Source organism: Trachinotus anak, unplaced genomic scaffold (genome assembly GCF_046630095.1).
Source record: "Trachinotus anak isolate AG129_WGS33_773 ecotype Australia unplaced genomic scaffold, CSIRO_AGI_Tana_v1 ptg000012l, whole genome shotgun sequence".
In the NCBI taxonomy this organism is placed as follows: Eukaryota; Metazoa; Chordata; class Actinopteri; order Carangiformes; family Carangidae; genus Trachinotus; species Trachinotus anak.
In genome coordinates this window covers 10,739,248-10,755,179 of record NW_027273863.1, presented here as the reverse complement: position 1 = coordinate 10,755,179, position 15,932 = coordinate 10,739,248, and the positions used below count along the sequence as shown (strand labels likewise).

General features: G+C 39.9%; 2 protein-coding genes across 3 annotated transcripts; one reads left to right on the top strand and one right to left on the bottom strand.

Annotated features, from left to right (window-relative positions):
- Nucleotides 1-136: 136 nt before the first annotated feature.
- On the bottom strand, nt 137-2,706 carry LOC139629205 (uncharacterized). Its single transcript, XM_071491697.1, has 5 exons — nt 2,658-2,706; nt 2,068-2,131; nt 1,817-1,861; nt 1,239-1,387; nt 137-1,134 (listed from the first exon to the last, which is right to left on the bottom strand). The coding sequence occupies exons 1-5, from the start codon at nt 2,667-2,669 to the stop codon at nt 460-462; spliced, it is 945 nt and encodes a 314-aa protein (XP_071347798.1). The 5' UTR covers nt 2,670-2,706; the 3' UTR covers nt 137-459.
- A 3,636-nt stretch (nt 2,707-6,342) lies between these two features.
- Nucleotides 6,343-15,742, top strand: pcyt1aa (phosphate cytidylyltransferase 1A, choline a). 2 transcript variants are annotated; one of them, XM_071491062.1, is made up of 9 exons: nt 6,343-6,725; nt 9,323-9,436; nt 9,939-10,038; nt 10,279-10,395; nt 10,666-10,817; nt 11,022-11,100; nt 12,459-12,601; nt 12,723-12,911; nt 13,257-15,742. In XM_071491062.1, exons 2-9 carry the CDS (start codon nt 9,323-9,325, stop codon nt 13,473-13,475), a joined length of 1,113 nt encoding a protein of 370 aa, XP_071347163.1. In that variant the 5' UTR covers nt 6,343-6,725; the 3' UTR covers nt 13,476-15,742. The 2 variants fall into 2 exon arrangements, with proteins under 2 accessions (XP_071347163.1, XP_071347164.1); XM_071491063.1 differs by lacking the exon at nt 6,343-6,725 and adding an exon at nt 6,749-6,960.
- The last annotated feature ends 190 nt before the right edge of the window (nt 15,743-15,932 follow it).

Genomic DNA, 15,932 nt, shown 5'->3' with positions numbered 1-15,932 from the left:
TTAATCTTGAAGGGATCTAATTTCTATAGCTGTCAAAAAGAAAAAATCATTTTTTGTATCCTTTTTTGTATTCAAACCTGTACAAATACCACAGAATAACACTAAAGTGAAAAGTAAAATCACGCATTTGTCACCATTTGTCAATAAATTTTTATTCTTTTTATTGTTTTTATTTCATAAAAAGGTTGTGTATCACCTTTATTATGAACACTCACACACACATACAAGGCATAATAAAGGCATAGTGTGATTTGTCATTTGGAAAAAGTATGAACATGAAAGAAATCACTGTTTACATGTATGTCTTGTAAAACTTGATGATCTGCATTATTTGAATTTAACTCTTTCTTTGTTCTTTTAATGTGGTTTTGCAGTCCTGTCTTAGTTTGGTCGTGTGATTTAATTTGTAGTGTTGCCGTGCATAGAAGGCTATAATTTCTTCAGCACATTTTTTTTTTTTTACTGTGGTTCTGGAGCTTGATCAGTATAATGCGAGGGGTCAAAAAGGTCACGTTTGTAATCATAAGGGTCAAAGTAAGGGTAGGGGGTTTTCTCGGTTGCTGGTGCTGCAGGGGCACTTTCCTCAGCTTTTGTTACTTCCTCCTTCACCGCTGTCTCCTCGGCAGGTGCCTCTGGTGCGGATGTTTCCTGGATAGGACGGGGAGGGTGGTCGATGAGGCAGTCAGGATCCCAGTATGGGTCGCAGTCATACTCCATACCTTTGGCAGTGACAGCAGGAGGTGGAGGTGGGACAGACTTTTTGGGAGCGGGAGGAGGTGGGGGTGGTTGGGGTGGAGCTGCAGCCTTTATCTCCTCCTCTGTTTTGGGCCTACAGGCAGGGTTGAGACGTGGGTCGCACAGCACTGGAACAGCCCCTGTTGGCAGGTAGACGATCTGAGGTTTGCACAGTGGGTCTTTGGGGTTACACAGATAGATCTTCTGAGCATTCTCCAGAGGGTCTGGTGTAGGAGCAGGGGTGGTGGGAGGTGGAGGAGGCTGGGTGGTTGTAGTTGGTGCTGCAGTGGTAGTCAATACACCCATGACATTTTGGTAACTGGAGGCATCTGGGCCGTAGGTCAACTCCAAGTGACGCATCTGCTGATACAGCATCCTGATCCTGTCAATTTCATAGAGCTGATGGAGAAACACAAAGAAAACATCAGACAGGAAACAGAACATTTTTACATGAATAGAACCAAATATATACTGTAAACTATTTCCACTCATTATCAACTTACTCCCTCAATGTGTCCAATGCTGTTGTAGAAACGGTAGTAGGACTGAAAGTCAGGAGTGCCTCGGTACCACTTTGGGTCAATGTTCCTCTTAGGTCGAGAATTAGTCAAGAAATCATGTGCTTGAGCTGAGTCGATGCTTACTGGATTCCCTATGGAAGAACATGGAAGCAGGAAATTATAGGGCTACTGTTCTGATACCATTTCAATTCCAATTTAATCACTGAGAAATTTAGTAAAAAGACTGATTAAAGTTTACATATTAGCCTAAAGCTATTATGTATGAATATAACTACAGGTATAATATATTTTTTATATAAGTATAATGATATATACAGAGGTTGCAAAATGAATGAATATGAATTGTGCTTTTGCAACTTGACTTTGAAATGACTACATTTTTCTGTCAGTTTAGAAAAAGAGAGACTCGTGTCAGGTGTAAATGTGTTCAAACCACCACTCAAAAAACTTTTCAATTACAATAGAAATGTGTTTTTATTGTCTCATTCTGTTTAAGGAATGTACTCTTAATCTAATCAAGATTACAATCTGCAGTAGTAATCAAGTGGAAGATTAAATACCTCCAGGATTCTTAACTCTCACAAGAGGTGTTGCCTCTAGAAAACCTGGAAGAAAACAGAGGAAACATCACATTTCAGTATGCGAAGCATTACAGTACATGGCCACTAAAATGATCACCCAGGTGGCTGCTCTTAGAGTGCAAAGACTCTCTGTTCACTACTCTGAATCCAGCATTAAGTCATACAGATAAAACTCTTAAATAAAGGTCAAATGAGAAATAAATAATTCCATGCATTTCCCTCCGACAAACCTGGCATTAACAGCAGACAGCATAGCGCCCTCGACAGGGACACGTGGAAAAGCATCTTTGGCATCTGCAATTGCAAGCAAAGCCCCAATTATTTAGCATTTTGTCTTACATGTCTGTTGTTATTTGGATATGATATAACTATACACAGTGCACATTGGAAGCAGAAATGACACAAAAATTATCTAGCAGCACTCAGTCCATCCAATCTATGAAATTAAATACAGATGAAGTTTCACTGACCTCAAAGCAAAAAACTACCTGGATAAAAAAATTCACCCGCCAATTAGATTCCTATGAAATCCCACTAGGGACTTCAGGTGTAGTTATACTGTTATACTTAATAATGATTTTTTTATTTCCAATAAAATTATTCCCAACCTTGCAGGTTTATTCAAATATACCAACTGTCTGATATTTAGTGCTAATCCATTTGCTGCGGAGTTTGCAGATCATCTTTTAAACAGTTAAAGCAGAGAATTTGTTACAAAATTATTGGTCAGACAACCTGATGAAAATTGAATATTTGAAAAGTTCCACTTTTAAACTTGTCATGGCTGCTACAGTAAGAAAAGAAACCTGAACCTGCTCACCTGCTGTTGCATCTCCCCAGCTCTGGTCTAATCTGCTGCACAACATAACTGTTCATAAATACTGCTGTTGATCCTGGGGCCTTTCCATTGGCCACTGAGCTGCAAGTAGTCTTAACCCCACCCCTTGTGCATTTTCTGTTGAGACGTGGAAGAGCTCATTAGCACGCTGAGCATGAACCGGCAGTAAAAGACAAACTTCAAACAAAATGTGACTCCCTGTAAAGCCACAAGAAACAGCCCTGTAACTGCAGGGCACCCACTGGGTGCACAGGCAGTCCAGTTACTTCGAGGATGGACGGATGAAGCATGAAGCCATCAATGGAACTAGAATTTGTGCCTTCAAAAAAAGGTTTCCAAAATCTATAGCTGCAAAACACTGATTTTTGAGTTTGTTTTGTGCACCAAATATGCAAAGTAGGTTGACATACACAGTAGACTATACAGTAGTCTAATTCTTGACAAAACATGCCTGGCAGGTAAAAATTAACCCTCTGCCAGAACAGCTGGATGTGTCCTTTTAACTTTGGTTCTGGCCAGTCAAAAAGTAGAGGGGGAGCCGAGTCAACCGCTGTTTAAGTCCCCAAGAAATATGCAGGAATTATGGGCTAGCTTGTCCACACACCAAGTCAGTGTAACACAGTCTGAGAATTGTTGTTTAGACACTTCAAGACATATTTCTGAATCTCTAGATAGCACAAATACACATAAATACACATAAGTTACAAGGTTATGATCTGGATTAAGCTTTACACCAAATTAAAGTTACGTCCCACCAGAACTTCTTTTTTTCTTTGTCTCATACTTAATGCCCTCCTCTCTCGATTGGAGACAAAAACTGGAGACTAATAAATAAACTCAAATACATAATGTGCATGAAACTAGACCAAAAGAAAACAATATTTAAATGTGTGGAGGCTTTTTTCCTACTGTCTGCCATCAGATTAACTTAGAGATCAAGTGGCAAACTTGAAAATAAAAAAAAAGAAAAAAAATTAGATGTGTCAAACATCTAATGTGTTTTTTGTGAAACCACATGTGGTTTCACACATCAAATTTTATTTTCCATTTTTTGGGGTCTGTATGTGCACCTATGTGTGTGTGTGTGTGTGTGTGCGTGCGTGCGTATATATATATATATATATATATATATATATATATATGGCACTTGCTTTGTTATATTCTGGGGTCATCTTTTGACTTGTGACTTTCTTCACCTACATTTTGTTCAGAGACGGTCTGCCTATCCATTGTTTGTCATTTCAACAGTGAAGCAAATTCTATCCTTCAAACCAGCAGGTAAGGCTGCGATCAAAGAGCAAAAGAAGGAGACAGGGAGTCTAAAGTAGAGTTCTGCCAGGTGGCTGATGGGGAACATCACACTGTAATTGCTCTGTACACATGACAAAAATGGAAGGGTAAGGGTACCTGTTACTCTTAAATGATATACATTTATTTTACCTGTACACTGGGACAAAGTGCCCTCAGGAATCTGACATGATTTTTCATTATTTTTGTAGACTTGTCAGAGTAATGATATGTTGACAATATTTAGTCATTTATACAACAGTAAATTCAGTTTTGTACTTGCTACCAGTAGACAAAGTGAATCTGGACGAGTCTTGTTTCAATTTGACAGTAAACTGAAAAAATAAACTCTCTGAATGGATGAAGCAATGTCTTTAAAAAATTACAAAACAGAGTTTATAATGTTGAATAGACTCCTGAATTATATCTCAATTGTTTTTGATGGAAAATGTAAAATATGTTGCAAAGATCTTATACCCAGACTATTGATTAAACTATATTAATACACTCTTCAAAGAGATGATTATTTGCGACCGCAATCATTAAACACTCCTTAATGGCAGTGAATCATCTCAGTGCTCTGTAGTCTTTATTTCAAGTCAAACCTGCGATAGAGAGCATGGGGTAGTTGCATTACTCTAGTGTACAGCTTTCGTTGCACAACTTTACCACCACCTTCAGGGTATCAATTATCGTAACATGTGCCCCTCTGATCTTCAAGTGAAATTACACCTTGTCATGGAGCTCTCTGCAGGAAACCAGAGGATCAGCTGGGGAGAAATGTTTTCAGCGCTATACCCTTAATTCCAATGCTATGGCACCACTGAGCTGTCTTTCCTCAGCAGCAATATCCTTTCTTACTCTGAAAGAAATTTAGTTCTGACTCTGATCACCATGCTAGAAATACAGGCCAGATTAACACAATGCATGTTGTAGGACTGTGCTCAATGTTCTCGTTGTAATATCAGGTACCACTGCAAATATTTGGATGAAGCAGGCTTTCCTCTTGTTTCTTGCAGAGGAGGATTTGCAAATGACATATAAAAAAGTGTAAATAGAACCCACATAGCAAATTTGATCTGGTCCACTGACAGCCTACACAGTCCATCTTTACTCGGCCCACATACAGCAAAGAGTGGTCCATGGGTGGTTAAAATCTGGTTGCCAGGGCAGGACCACTTACAGCATGAGCCATGATATAGCCTTATTTAACCTGACTGCATCACCACAGCTGGCCCTAAGTTGGTCCTGTGTAAACAAGGTTCAGCACCGGTACCAGATGTTGGCCTTAATTAAACCTCAGCTAAGAAACATGTCAACCACACTCTCCTTACCTGGCCTAGACTGAAGACTGCCTTAACAAGATTTGTTTTTTACATAAATATTTATTCACATTTCAATATATACACATATGTCAATATTGTTGTTGTGTGTAGTGTCATATCATTAGAAAATGAGAACTTGAATTGAGTGTGTGAAGCAGTTACAGATTACCAGAATCAGGCTACATAACAGTGCTATAAAATACATGTTATGTCTCAGTAACAAGTGTAATTAATGTTGGCTGAAGTGCATGTAGCTGCTTTGGCTATACTGCCTCACTGGGACACTTAAATGTAATGGAGCCACCAGTAATGTTATTAGTAACACTTGTAATTTTACCTACAATGAAAAGTCAAAATGTCGGCAGTGAAAAAAGATAGTGACGAAATATAAGTATAATTACTCAATACTGAATCAAAGTACATTTTTAAAGTACTTTACTTGAGTATTTCCATTTTATACCTCTTTATACTTCCACTCCACTAGATTTCAGAGGGAAATATTACACTTTTCACTCCACTACCAATTTCAGTTACTTTGCAGATTGAGATTTTACATACAAAATAATTGCACGCTTTATTTTAAAAAAAAAGTTGTTTTTACTTTTGTAAATTTGCTAATGCTTCTATTATTACTTCATTAAGATTTTGACTTTCACTCCAAGGCTTTTACTTGAAATGGAGTATTTTTATGTAATGTGGTACTTTTGCTTGAGTCAAAGTTCCTAATACTTTTTCCACCATTGGAAAAAGGCATATGCAATGCACGACACAAATACATGTGGATAAATGTGGGGGGGGTCCTATTTGTGCACTCAAATAAATGTATAGGCTAGCAGTGGTGAAAATGGCTGCTTACTATTTGAATGTGCGAGGAATCTACAATTGTACAAAAGGGGTTTATGGCCTGTATTTGAGATGTGGATAATCCATAATATTTTTCAATATGTTTTCAGGCGGCCATCTTGTTGAAGTGTCTCCTGTCACTTACACCGTTTCCACTGGGCGGCAGCATGAAACAACACCGGAAATGCCTGAGTCCTTACGTCAGTTCCTTTAAGGATGTTGAAGTTTTGTAGTTCCTGTGTTGTTGACCTGTCAGCGTTGTAGTACAAGCTCTCACTGCTGATAATTTGTATGTCCTTCTGCTAGTTGCAGTCTTTTTTCCGTCAGCGGCTCAGAGAGTACCAGGACGTCGGAGGCACAGGACTGTTTGTACTCACTGTTGTGACCGCTGTCAGCTAACCAGCGAGCTAACGGCTAAAGTTAGCTAACAAGTCCATCAACTTGACAGCTAGCTCATAGCCCTTTAGCTAGCAGTCGACGGTAGCTAGCAGCGTTAACTAGCTTTCCAGCAGTTAGCTCGCCAGGCTGCTGGCAGTAGGAGGGGAGGAAGCCGCCCACTCCTGCAAAGCAGCCATTCCGGACAAAAGGGTGAACGGTAGGTGAGCACAAACTTAAAAGCAGCGGCGTGAGGTTACCTAACATAACTATACGGGATAGTTAGCATATTGATTTTAAGGATTTTGGCCAGAGGGGAAAGCTTCCAGTAAACTGGGGTTGACAGTTAAGCTGCACAACCAGTGTCACCAGTACAACCCCCCTGTCAGCTGTTTCAGTCACTGGTTTCACTGTTGTCATTTGTCCAAGCTGGACGCGTATTGTGCTGACTCAAGGTAACTTTTGGCATTTCTCTGTCTATTTTTGTGACGCTGTCGAAGTGACATTAAAAAGGGCGAGGAGGCAAACATTGGGAACATTGTGTGATTTGCAGTTGAAGCATGTGGTTCTCAAAGTTGGGTCCGGGGACCATTAGGAGGCCAGGACAGGATCAGTTGCCCTCATTTCTGTTGTAACTTTACTGTAAGAGCAGTTGCAGAAGACAACACTGAGTTTTTTGGGGGCTCCATGTCTAATTTCTTATGCTCACAAACACATACTTTATAGTTAAATGAATAGTCTTTTTACTGATGAGTTGATTGATAATTAATGAACTACTACAACTACTGCAACTATTTGAACATTGATTAATTGTTTGAGACAATTAACAAATGAAATGTCAAGCGTACTCTGGTTCCACTGTCTTTAATATGAGGGTTTGCTGCTTTTCTTTGTTGTAAATAATTATAAATTAAATATCTTAAGGTTTTGGACTGTTGGTCAAACTAAAGAAGCAATTTGACTACGTCACCCTGGGGACTTGGAAACTGTGATGGACATTGTTCACTGTTTTGAAATTTTATAGAGTAAATAATACCATTAAGAAAATAATTGCTAGATTTAATAATGGTGACACTGATTAGTTGTTTGCATCCCTAAATACTGGTAGCTGTGTGATACTGGTATTCACCAAAGATTCTCCTCATATTGGCTTTTTTAAAGGAATTGCCTCATAATATAAGTTTACAGGATCTGTCATGTTGCAGAACACCTGATTAAGCAAGACTTGGCACTGTGCTTTTGTTGCTTTCTTTTTATAGCAGCCAGTTTCAGTTATGATGACATGTGGTGTTCATGTAAATCTTCTCTGGCAGTGTGTTTTGGAGCCCTGCAGGGCTTCTCACTCACAGTGTGCAGCTGCTGCCACGAGAAAGAGGCAATGGAGTGCATTTACAAGTGTCCAGTGTTAGATCAGGTAGCCACCACCACCAGGAACGTGTACTGTCACATCTGTCGCTCATTATACTGAGTCAAACATTCATAACTGACCCATGAGCAAAAGTCCACTCAAGAATTATTTAGTCTTAATTGCAAGTTAAAAAAGTGACAGGAATAGATATTTTAAAATAATGACCCCTCCCTTCAGAGACCTATGGCTTCATTTTTGGTTGCATGATGCAGGAATGTGTGGAATGGGGCAGAGCCTTTACCCATAACACAGGAACCCTCTGTAATTGGATATCAGCACTAGTCTCTATTGTTGTATGCTGTTTTCTCATAGATAGGGTGGCACTCACATTATCATTGTGGATGGGCTCTTTAAAGGTGTGTCAAATTCTGTTTACAGAATGCAATGTAATGAAAAAATGAAAAGACTATTATATAGATCCCAGTCCTGTTCTACCAGGATACACAGGACAGTTTTAGGCTCAACCAAAACACTGATTAACCTGTTGCTTTGTTGTCAGTTACTTGAGAAAATAATCGTAAAATTAGATTAGAGCATAAGATTAATCAGTGATGAAAATTATTAGTTAGTTGTAGCCCTACTTCATAACAGCTAGTACAGATATTCATGATGTTGAGCTTGTTTAAATCCTATACATATAATGTTTCATCTTTTCAATTAGAACATTGCAAATTTTTCTGTGTGGCCTTAAAGTTCCCTCTAAATATACCAGTGTGTGCAGTCACTGGAAAGTCATCCAGCTGGAGGTTATGTGCAAAACAAAGTCACCTGAAGTCAATCAGTATCTAATATGAAACTATCCCCTCTTGTGGTGGAGTGCAGACTCTGGTATCCAGAGATCCATCCTTACATCACCAAATGTGACGTTAACATGATCTCCATCACCCCTGCTCTTCAGAAATGTCAGCAGACCAGGAATCTGAAGTGAAGGCTGGATATGGTTAATTTTGTATGTATGTTAAGGAACAAAATGTTTTATATTGAAACAGGTGGTGTTTGCTTAATTTTCAGTTGACCTTTACTATATTAGTGTGCCAATGAAAGCTCTTCTGTTTTGTTTTTTTTTTAATCTAAGGCGTCCTGGTGGTTCGTTGGACCAAGGAACATACTATGTTCTCTCTCTGTTACTGGGTCGAAGTTGAGTCAGGATATGTCATCTGCCACAACCTCACAGCTGTCTAGATTTACAGTCTGTCTGTACTGTATGTTATTCAACGCGTACTGTTATTATGTAACCCAGAGGTCATGTCCAGAGCACGGGCATATTTTGCAGAGTAAAACTGAGTGTCTGCGTCTGTGTGACCCTTTTTAGTCATACTAGAAGATGGCAAAGCAGTGTATGGTGTATAAAATTTTTATGGTGTATCTAAATTAAGATTAACTATTGTTTTATTTGTCCCTTGACCCAGATGGAGGCCCAAAGCTCCAGCGGGCTGCTGCTCACCAGAAAGAGAAGAAGAGAGGGCTCCAATGGGGAGACTGACGAGGGCGAGAGGCTTGTGAAAATCCCCAGATGTACTGTGGTGAGCCAGCTGTTGTTGAGCAGTGTATTTCCTCCTATAGGTTCTGCTTGTGTGCACGTGCCAATCTGGCTGTTAACAGTATGTGGATTCACAGTGAGTGGTAAAAGAAGGATGAAAAATTACACCTTAAATTCCCACAGCATGCAGCTTTTTAAACGTATGTTCTTTACAGAGGTCTGAAATGAGTTGTATCCCACTTTATGTTGGTTCCATTTCTTTGTTATGTTCTGTGGAAATGGCACAGCATTGCAAGACAGCTAGGCACAATTTCCACACAAAGAACACTATGCAATAGAGAATTAAAATATTTAAGATTTTGGCTGATGTAATGTGCTTAAAAATGTCATCAGCTTTTTAACCAGAATGGCAACATGCTTGATTTCCACATGAGCTTGTTTTGTAAGAATCTACGAAAGAACGTCACAAAAACAGAGAAATATAACTCTACTTTTTCCAACCAGGGAAATCACTGACATCCTTTCATTTTGTTTTGGTCTTTTAGGGATTAAAGCACCCTGCACCTTTTGCAGATGAGCTGGAGCCAGCTGATGGTAAACCCTATGAGAGAGTCAACATGGAGACAGCCAAGAGGGGGACACCACGTCAGTCAGAGTCTCTCAGTCTTTAAGTTGATATGTCTTTCTATGACAGTTTCACAGTCTGTCTTTTTTCCTTTTCCTTTCCTCAAATTTCTTATACACTTCTTTTTTTCTCCTAATATACATACAGTACATTTCTTCTCAGCCTTAAGTACAGTCCCACATTTATACAAACAAGTGTGATTTCAGATTCACTATGACTCCTTCATCTCTGCATGTCTCGTCTTGTCTCTCTCCGTCCAGCCGACAGACCGGTCCGGGTGTATGCAGATGGCATCTTTGACGTTTTTCACTCAGGTCATGCCAGAGCTCTCATGCAAGCTAAATGCCTCTTCCCAAATACACACCTCATTGTTGGAGGTGAGTATGAGTCTGTGTTTGCAGCAGCAGGAGACTTCTATCAGCTGCTTCTTTCATAAGTGTGAAACTCTACAAACAGGAAGACAGTTGAGATAGATAAGAGTACAGGTCTGATGAATTCAGACATTTGTTAAAGAAAGTTCAAAGTTTAAGATGTTTCTGTGTAAACCAGCTTCAAAACCTTCAACCTAATGCTTTATTTTTTCTCTTTTTTCCATGGTGTAGGCTCCTTAAATAACAATTTCTGTAAATATTTATAACCATTTTCAGTGTGCAGTGATGACCTGACCCACAAATACAAGGGCTTCACAGTGATGAACGAGGATGAGCGCTATGATGCTGTCAGACATTGCCGCTATGTGGATGAAGTGGTACGGAACGCCCCCTGGACGTTAACGCCGGAGTTCCTAGCAAGACATCGGGTGAGTGGATGAAAGCAGTTAAAAGACAAAAACCCAATTACAGACACTGTGATAAACCAACAACAAAATGTTTGTACAATAATGTAGAAGAATGAGTTGGCCAGCCACCTACCCTAATTTTGTGTAACCTTCTCCCTGCTGTTTTTCATACAATTTGTAGATCTGAATCTGCTGTGTTGATGTATATTGTAATGCCCTCTCCAGATCGACTTTGTTGCCCATGATGACATCCCATACTCTTCAGCAGGCAGTGATGATGTGTACAAGCACATTAAAGATGCTGGTGAGTGCCAAAGTTACCAAAAGTAGTGGTGTGGTACACAAGTAATTATACAATACAGTTCAGTGTTTACTACTGCTTCCCATGTACATCGAGAATGCTGGAATTAAAATGTATTTTCTTATAATACAGAAATGTTTTCAAAATGAGCTGCAAAGAAAGCTGCTGGATTATATGACTAATTGCAAAGACCATAATTTTCTATTTATACACTTTAAAGACTTGCGGATACCAGTAGTTCTGAAGAGCAGTAGGTCAAAAATAGTAGCAGTAGAATACAGTGACACTGAGTTTCATTAGTTACCAGGAAATAGATTCTTAATAACATGTTTCTTGTGTCCTGACAGGGGAAGTCCACTGATTATACACATCAAATTCTGTTCTCTGGTGTTGGGGAGGAAAACTAAATATGTGAAAAAAGTGGTGTTAGGTCTTTTGTGGCTCCATAGAGAGCTGATAAATTTCCTCAAGCGACGTCACTTGAGTCAGTGTTGGGTGTGAAGACTATAAATCTGAAAATGAAAAATGTCTCAGGGTGTGAAGTTAGAAAGAAGTCAGCTTACCAGACCACTTTAACCTGCTCCTCTTCACTGTTCGAGGGTAACAGCTTGAAGCTACATTAGCCACTGCTAGCAGAATTTCTGACCAAAGTGTCTGAGGTCTAATGGCATTGTGGGTAAAGTAGGTGCCGGGTTTTGACAAGGTTCTGTAGTATAGAACCTTATTTAAACTATCCACTGCGAGTCTGACAGCTGTAGCAGTGAAATGCTAAATCAGTTGAGTACTCTAAGAAAAATACATCAGGTGGACCAGGAACTTGTTGGATTGGGTCTATAAACCATAATAATTTTTTATCATTATTCCCTTGACTAAAGTTCAGGAACTGGGTAGAAAGGCTAATCCCAAATCATGTCAGACTGATGGAGAAATTCTTTTCTTCAGGCTATATAACATCAGGCCAATAATGGCACTGAGACTCTTGAGACAGGATCATTATATACAAAATGAATTACACCTATGGGTGCCATGTCACCCTCTGTACATGTGTGTACTCTGCTCGCCTCAAACACTGAACCTCTTTCTACTGCCTGAGAGGAGAGGAGACAGAGCCCAGCTGCACTGCCATGTGAGGTGTATGGTTCCAGGTTCACTTTGATTCACTCAACTCTGACCACATGTGTAAACGTTAGTCAGTGCTGTCATGTGGAATAGAGAAGTTGATCCCGGTCTTAAATTCTTGCCCTGTCTCTGACAAGAATTCCTCGATGAAGACAAAATGACCTTGGCATTAATGTATGTGAACATCTGCACTTTATGACCACTGTCAGTTCTGTCCTCTTGACCTCTGCCGTGTCTCTTAGGTATGTTTGCTCCCACCCAGCGGACAGAGGGCATCTCCACCTCTGACATCATTACACGCATTGTCCGTGACTATGATGTGTATGTCAGACGCAACCTACAGAGAGGATACACTGCCAAGGAGCTCAACGTCAGCTTCATCAATGTATGAGACTTTCTGCTTTGGTTTTGTTAGGCAAAGTGTGTGCTTATGTGTATGTATGTGTGTGTGTGTGTGTGGGTGGGTGACGGCGTCTCATGGCCTTTGCGGTCCCCACTCTCACCAGGAGAAGAAATACCACCTGCAGGAGCGTGTGGACAAGGTGAAGAGGAAGGTTCGTGATGTGGAGGAGAAGAGCAAGGAGTTTGTCCAGAAAGTGGAGGAGAAGAGCATCGACCTCATCCAGAAATGGGAGGAGAAATCCAGGGAGTTCATTGGCAACTTCCTGCAGATGTTTGGCCCTGAGGGAGCTCTGGTGAGGACAGTGGTTGTGTTCGGTCTGTAATCACTGTTTAATCAGGCAGCATGATTAACAACACATCCTTATTTACATGTTGCAGTGGAAAGGAAGGCTTTATAGTCTGTGACACTGAACTGGGAAAACACTGTGCTCAGTGACACACATGTAATAACATACCAACACGTCTTCACTTTGCTGTTTACATCCGCAGCACTTTAGCTTTATTAAAATGTTTTTTAATGTTACTGTTTAAACAGGGTTTTTTTTTATTCTCAGCTCTTCCTGTGTCCATATATTTTGCTCCGTTTGTATCATCACCTGATATAACCGACATTCACTCCTCATGCCCCCCCCCCACAGAAACACATGCTGAAGGAGGGAAAAGGCCGCATGCTGCAGGCCATCAGCCCCAGGCAAAGCCCCGACAGCAGCCCCACCCGCGAAGAGCGCTCCCCCTCTCCCACCTTCCGTCTCCCCTTCTTCACCAAGACCTCCCCTCCGCCCTCGCCTCCGCCCCACCACAGTGGGGCCCGCGGATACCTCATCAGCGAGGACGATGACGAAGACGACGAAAACTAGAGCACGTTTGAATTCTCCACTTCCTTTGTCTGCAATCAGTGCTGCCAGTTAACTGAGCTGTTGAGTAGCGTGGTTTTCATCGAGCTCCTGCTTCCATTTTTCTTTTTCTTTTTTTTTTTATTTTACTTTGATGTTTAGTACTTCAGTGTCTCCTTAACTGTAACAACCAGTTTCTCCACAGCTCTTGTTTTTAACAGCCAATTTTGTCCTTTTTGTCTTTGTGTAACGGTCAGTAAAAGTTACCACTAGTCACTTGAGTTTTTTGAAAATTAGTCTCATTTATCTCTGTCACTTTTAATGTTGATTTTATTAGTCACTCACTGTCACATAGAAATATTTTCAGGTGTTACACTCAGCACACTCTTTCATTTATGATGATATTAAGGTGTGCATTGTAGTACAGCAGGTTTGTGTTTTTATATTTGCCATGACTTTAGCGGGAGGGCTGGCAGGGTTTTTGGTCACTTGTTGGAACAGCACGTTTTGGTGGGCGAGATATGACCTCATGGAAACATTGTTAGATTATATCTGGGGGAAGATTTTCAGAGCTGGTCAGAAAACTGAAGGTTTAAGTGATCTGCTCATGTGGTGGGGCAGATTTTATTCTGCTCACACTAACATGAAAGGAACCTATTTCATAACAGCAAAACTCAAGATTACATCAGATCAGAGCTGAGTCAGACAGTAATGGTGTTAAATATCTACTAAACAGCAGCTTTTTTCTCAAGTTTGTCTGTCTGCTTTGGGGCTATGCGTGTCTGTGTGTATGTGCATGTGATGTTTTGCGTGCAGGCTCTTACAGTACATCAGCATGTTTGAAATGTCTTCTGTCAACATTCTTCATCTATTGACAGATCTGGGTTCAGCTTGACTTGACTGCAGATAGTAATAAATTTGCTTGTTTTTTTTTTTTTTTGTCTGCGGACAAGAATGACCCATTTAAATGTTGATGTAGAAATACTTATTTTTGTAGATTTCTTTATCCTCTGTACAGATATAATCTTAATCATCCCTTTTAGAAGTACTTTTACAGGCTGAGCAGAGAATCAACATGAGACTTGTGTGTTTGTTTTTTTTTTGGTTTTTTCTAATGTAGATCTAGGCCACAGGGAAGTAATAATTTTCATCTGATACACGTGATGATAAAAGAAAGTATTAGGTCTTCATATATAGCAAAACACCTGAGAACGGTCTAAGGTCCTCCCCGTAAGAAATCACTTCTTTTGATTTGAGTCGAACACAAAATAAGTTTCTTTTATGAAAAAGGCCTCCCCATCAGTAGCACGCTTACAAGGGAAAATACATTCAGGGCTTTGGGGTTTTCCATATCAGGCACCAATCTACAGGACTTCCACTGAATGAAATGAGTCTGCATCAGTGTAGAAATGTATTTTGTTAGCCTGGACTGCACTGTGTCACATAGGTAGGTGAAGGGTTCAGGTTTATGTATCAGTGAAACTTCAGATCAACATTTATGTAGCTACCTCCTTCTTCCCTGAACTGATTCTCTTTCCTAAGATGAGCACAAAGTATGAGCGTTTTTTTTTCCTTTCTGAACAGAGCCATTGTTCCAGCACTGAAGCAATGTGACTGGTCAAATATTTGAGATCTTCAGGCCTCAGAGTGTGTGTGTGTGTGTGTGTGCGCACGCGCCCTTCATCTCTATTGTTAAAGCATGTGTTGTGTCTCCTATATAATTGAAAATGAAACATCACAGGTGATCTGAAGATGTAATGCAATACTGTTAGGACTCTAATATAAATGTTGACAGACGTTGGATCGATCTGTTCTAGGCTTGGGTTCCCAAAAGCACTTATAGTTTAAATCAATCTTTGCTGCAGCAACAAAAACTGCCACTATTATTGTGAGTGTAAATCAGATTATAAGGTTGGGAAATAACCGTTCTACTACTAAAATCTACTTTTGCTATTAAAAGTACAAAACCAGTATAATTAGCTGAGAAATCCAGCCTTGATTTTGGTGCTAAGCTACTTTTGGGAAGCCTCGCCTTGATTCTTGTGGAATCTGTTCTTTTAAATCAGTGTGAACTTCTCAGTAAGAGCATGTCCATGTTAAGAGCTCAAGCTGGCAAAGACTTGAGTGGCAAGCCAATAACAGCCACTACTACAGAGATAAAAATGTACATGTTTTTAACAGCAAGTGTTTTAATTGTATTATTTTACTGTTTGGGGTTATTTTTGTTTTACGTCCTGGATGTAGAGGAAGAGCAAGACAGGAAAAATGTATTAAACATGTTGGCCAAAGCATTTTGTTGACCATTCTCTCTCTTGTGGTTTGCTGTTAACTGTTGGATGGATCATTTGTTCACTTGATTATGATCCGGGAGTTTATTCCCCTCACACAATTTAAACTTCTCTAGTCTATAGGTCAGAGTTGGGCACAATTCACTCAATTCAGCTGTAACCTATGAAATATTGGCTCAAAGCCTTTTTAATT

Coding starts and splice junctions, on each gene's coding strand:
- LOC139629205 (XM_071491697.1), bottom strand. Junction 1,388..1,816: donor GAGAGTTAAGAATCCTGGAG/GTATTTAATCTT, acceptor GTTCTTCCATAG/GGAATCCAGTAAGCATCGAC. Junction 1,135..1,238: donor GCATTGGACACATTGAGGGA/GTAAGTTGATAA, acceptor TTTCTCCATCAG/CTCTATGAAATTGACAGGAT.
- pcyt1aa (XM_071491062.1), top strand. CDS start 9,323: ATGGAGGCCCAAAGCTCCAGCGGGCTGCTGCTCACCAGAAAGAGAAGA. Junction 10,818..11,021: donor AGTTCCTAGCAAGACATCGG/GTGAGTGGATGA, acceptor TGCCCTCTCCAG/ATCGACTTTGTTGCCCATGA. Junction 11,101..12,458: donor CAAGCACATTAAAGATGCTG/GTGAGTGCCAAA, acceptor CGTGTCTCTTAG/GTATGTTTGCTCCCACCCAG.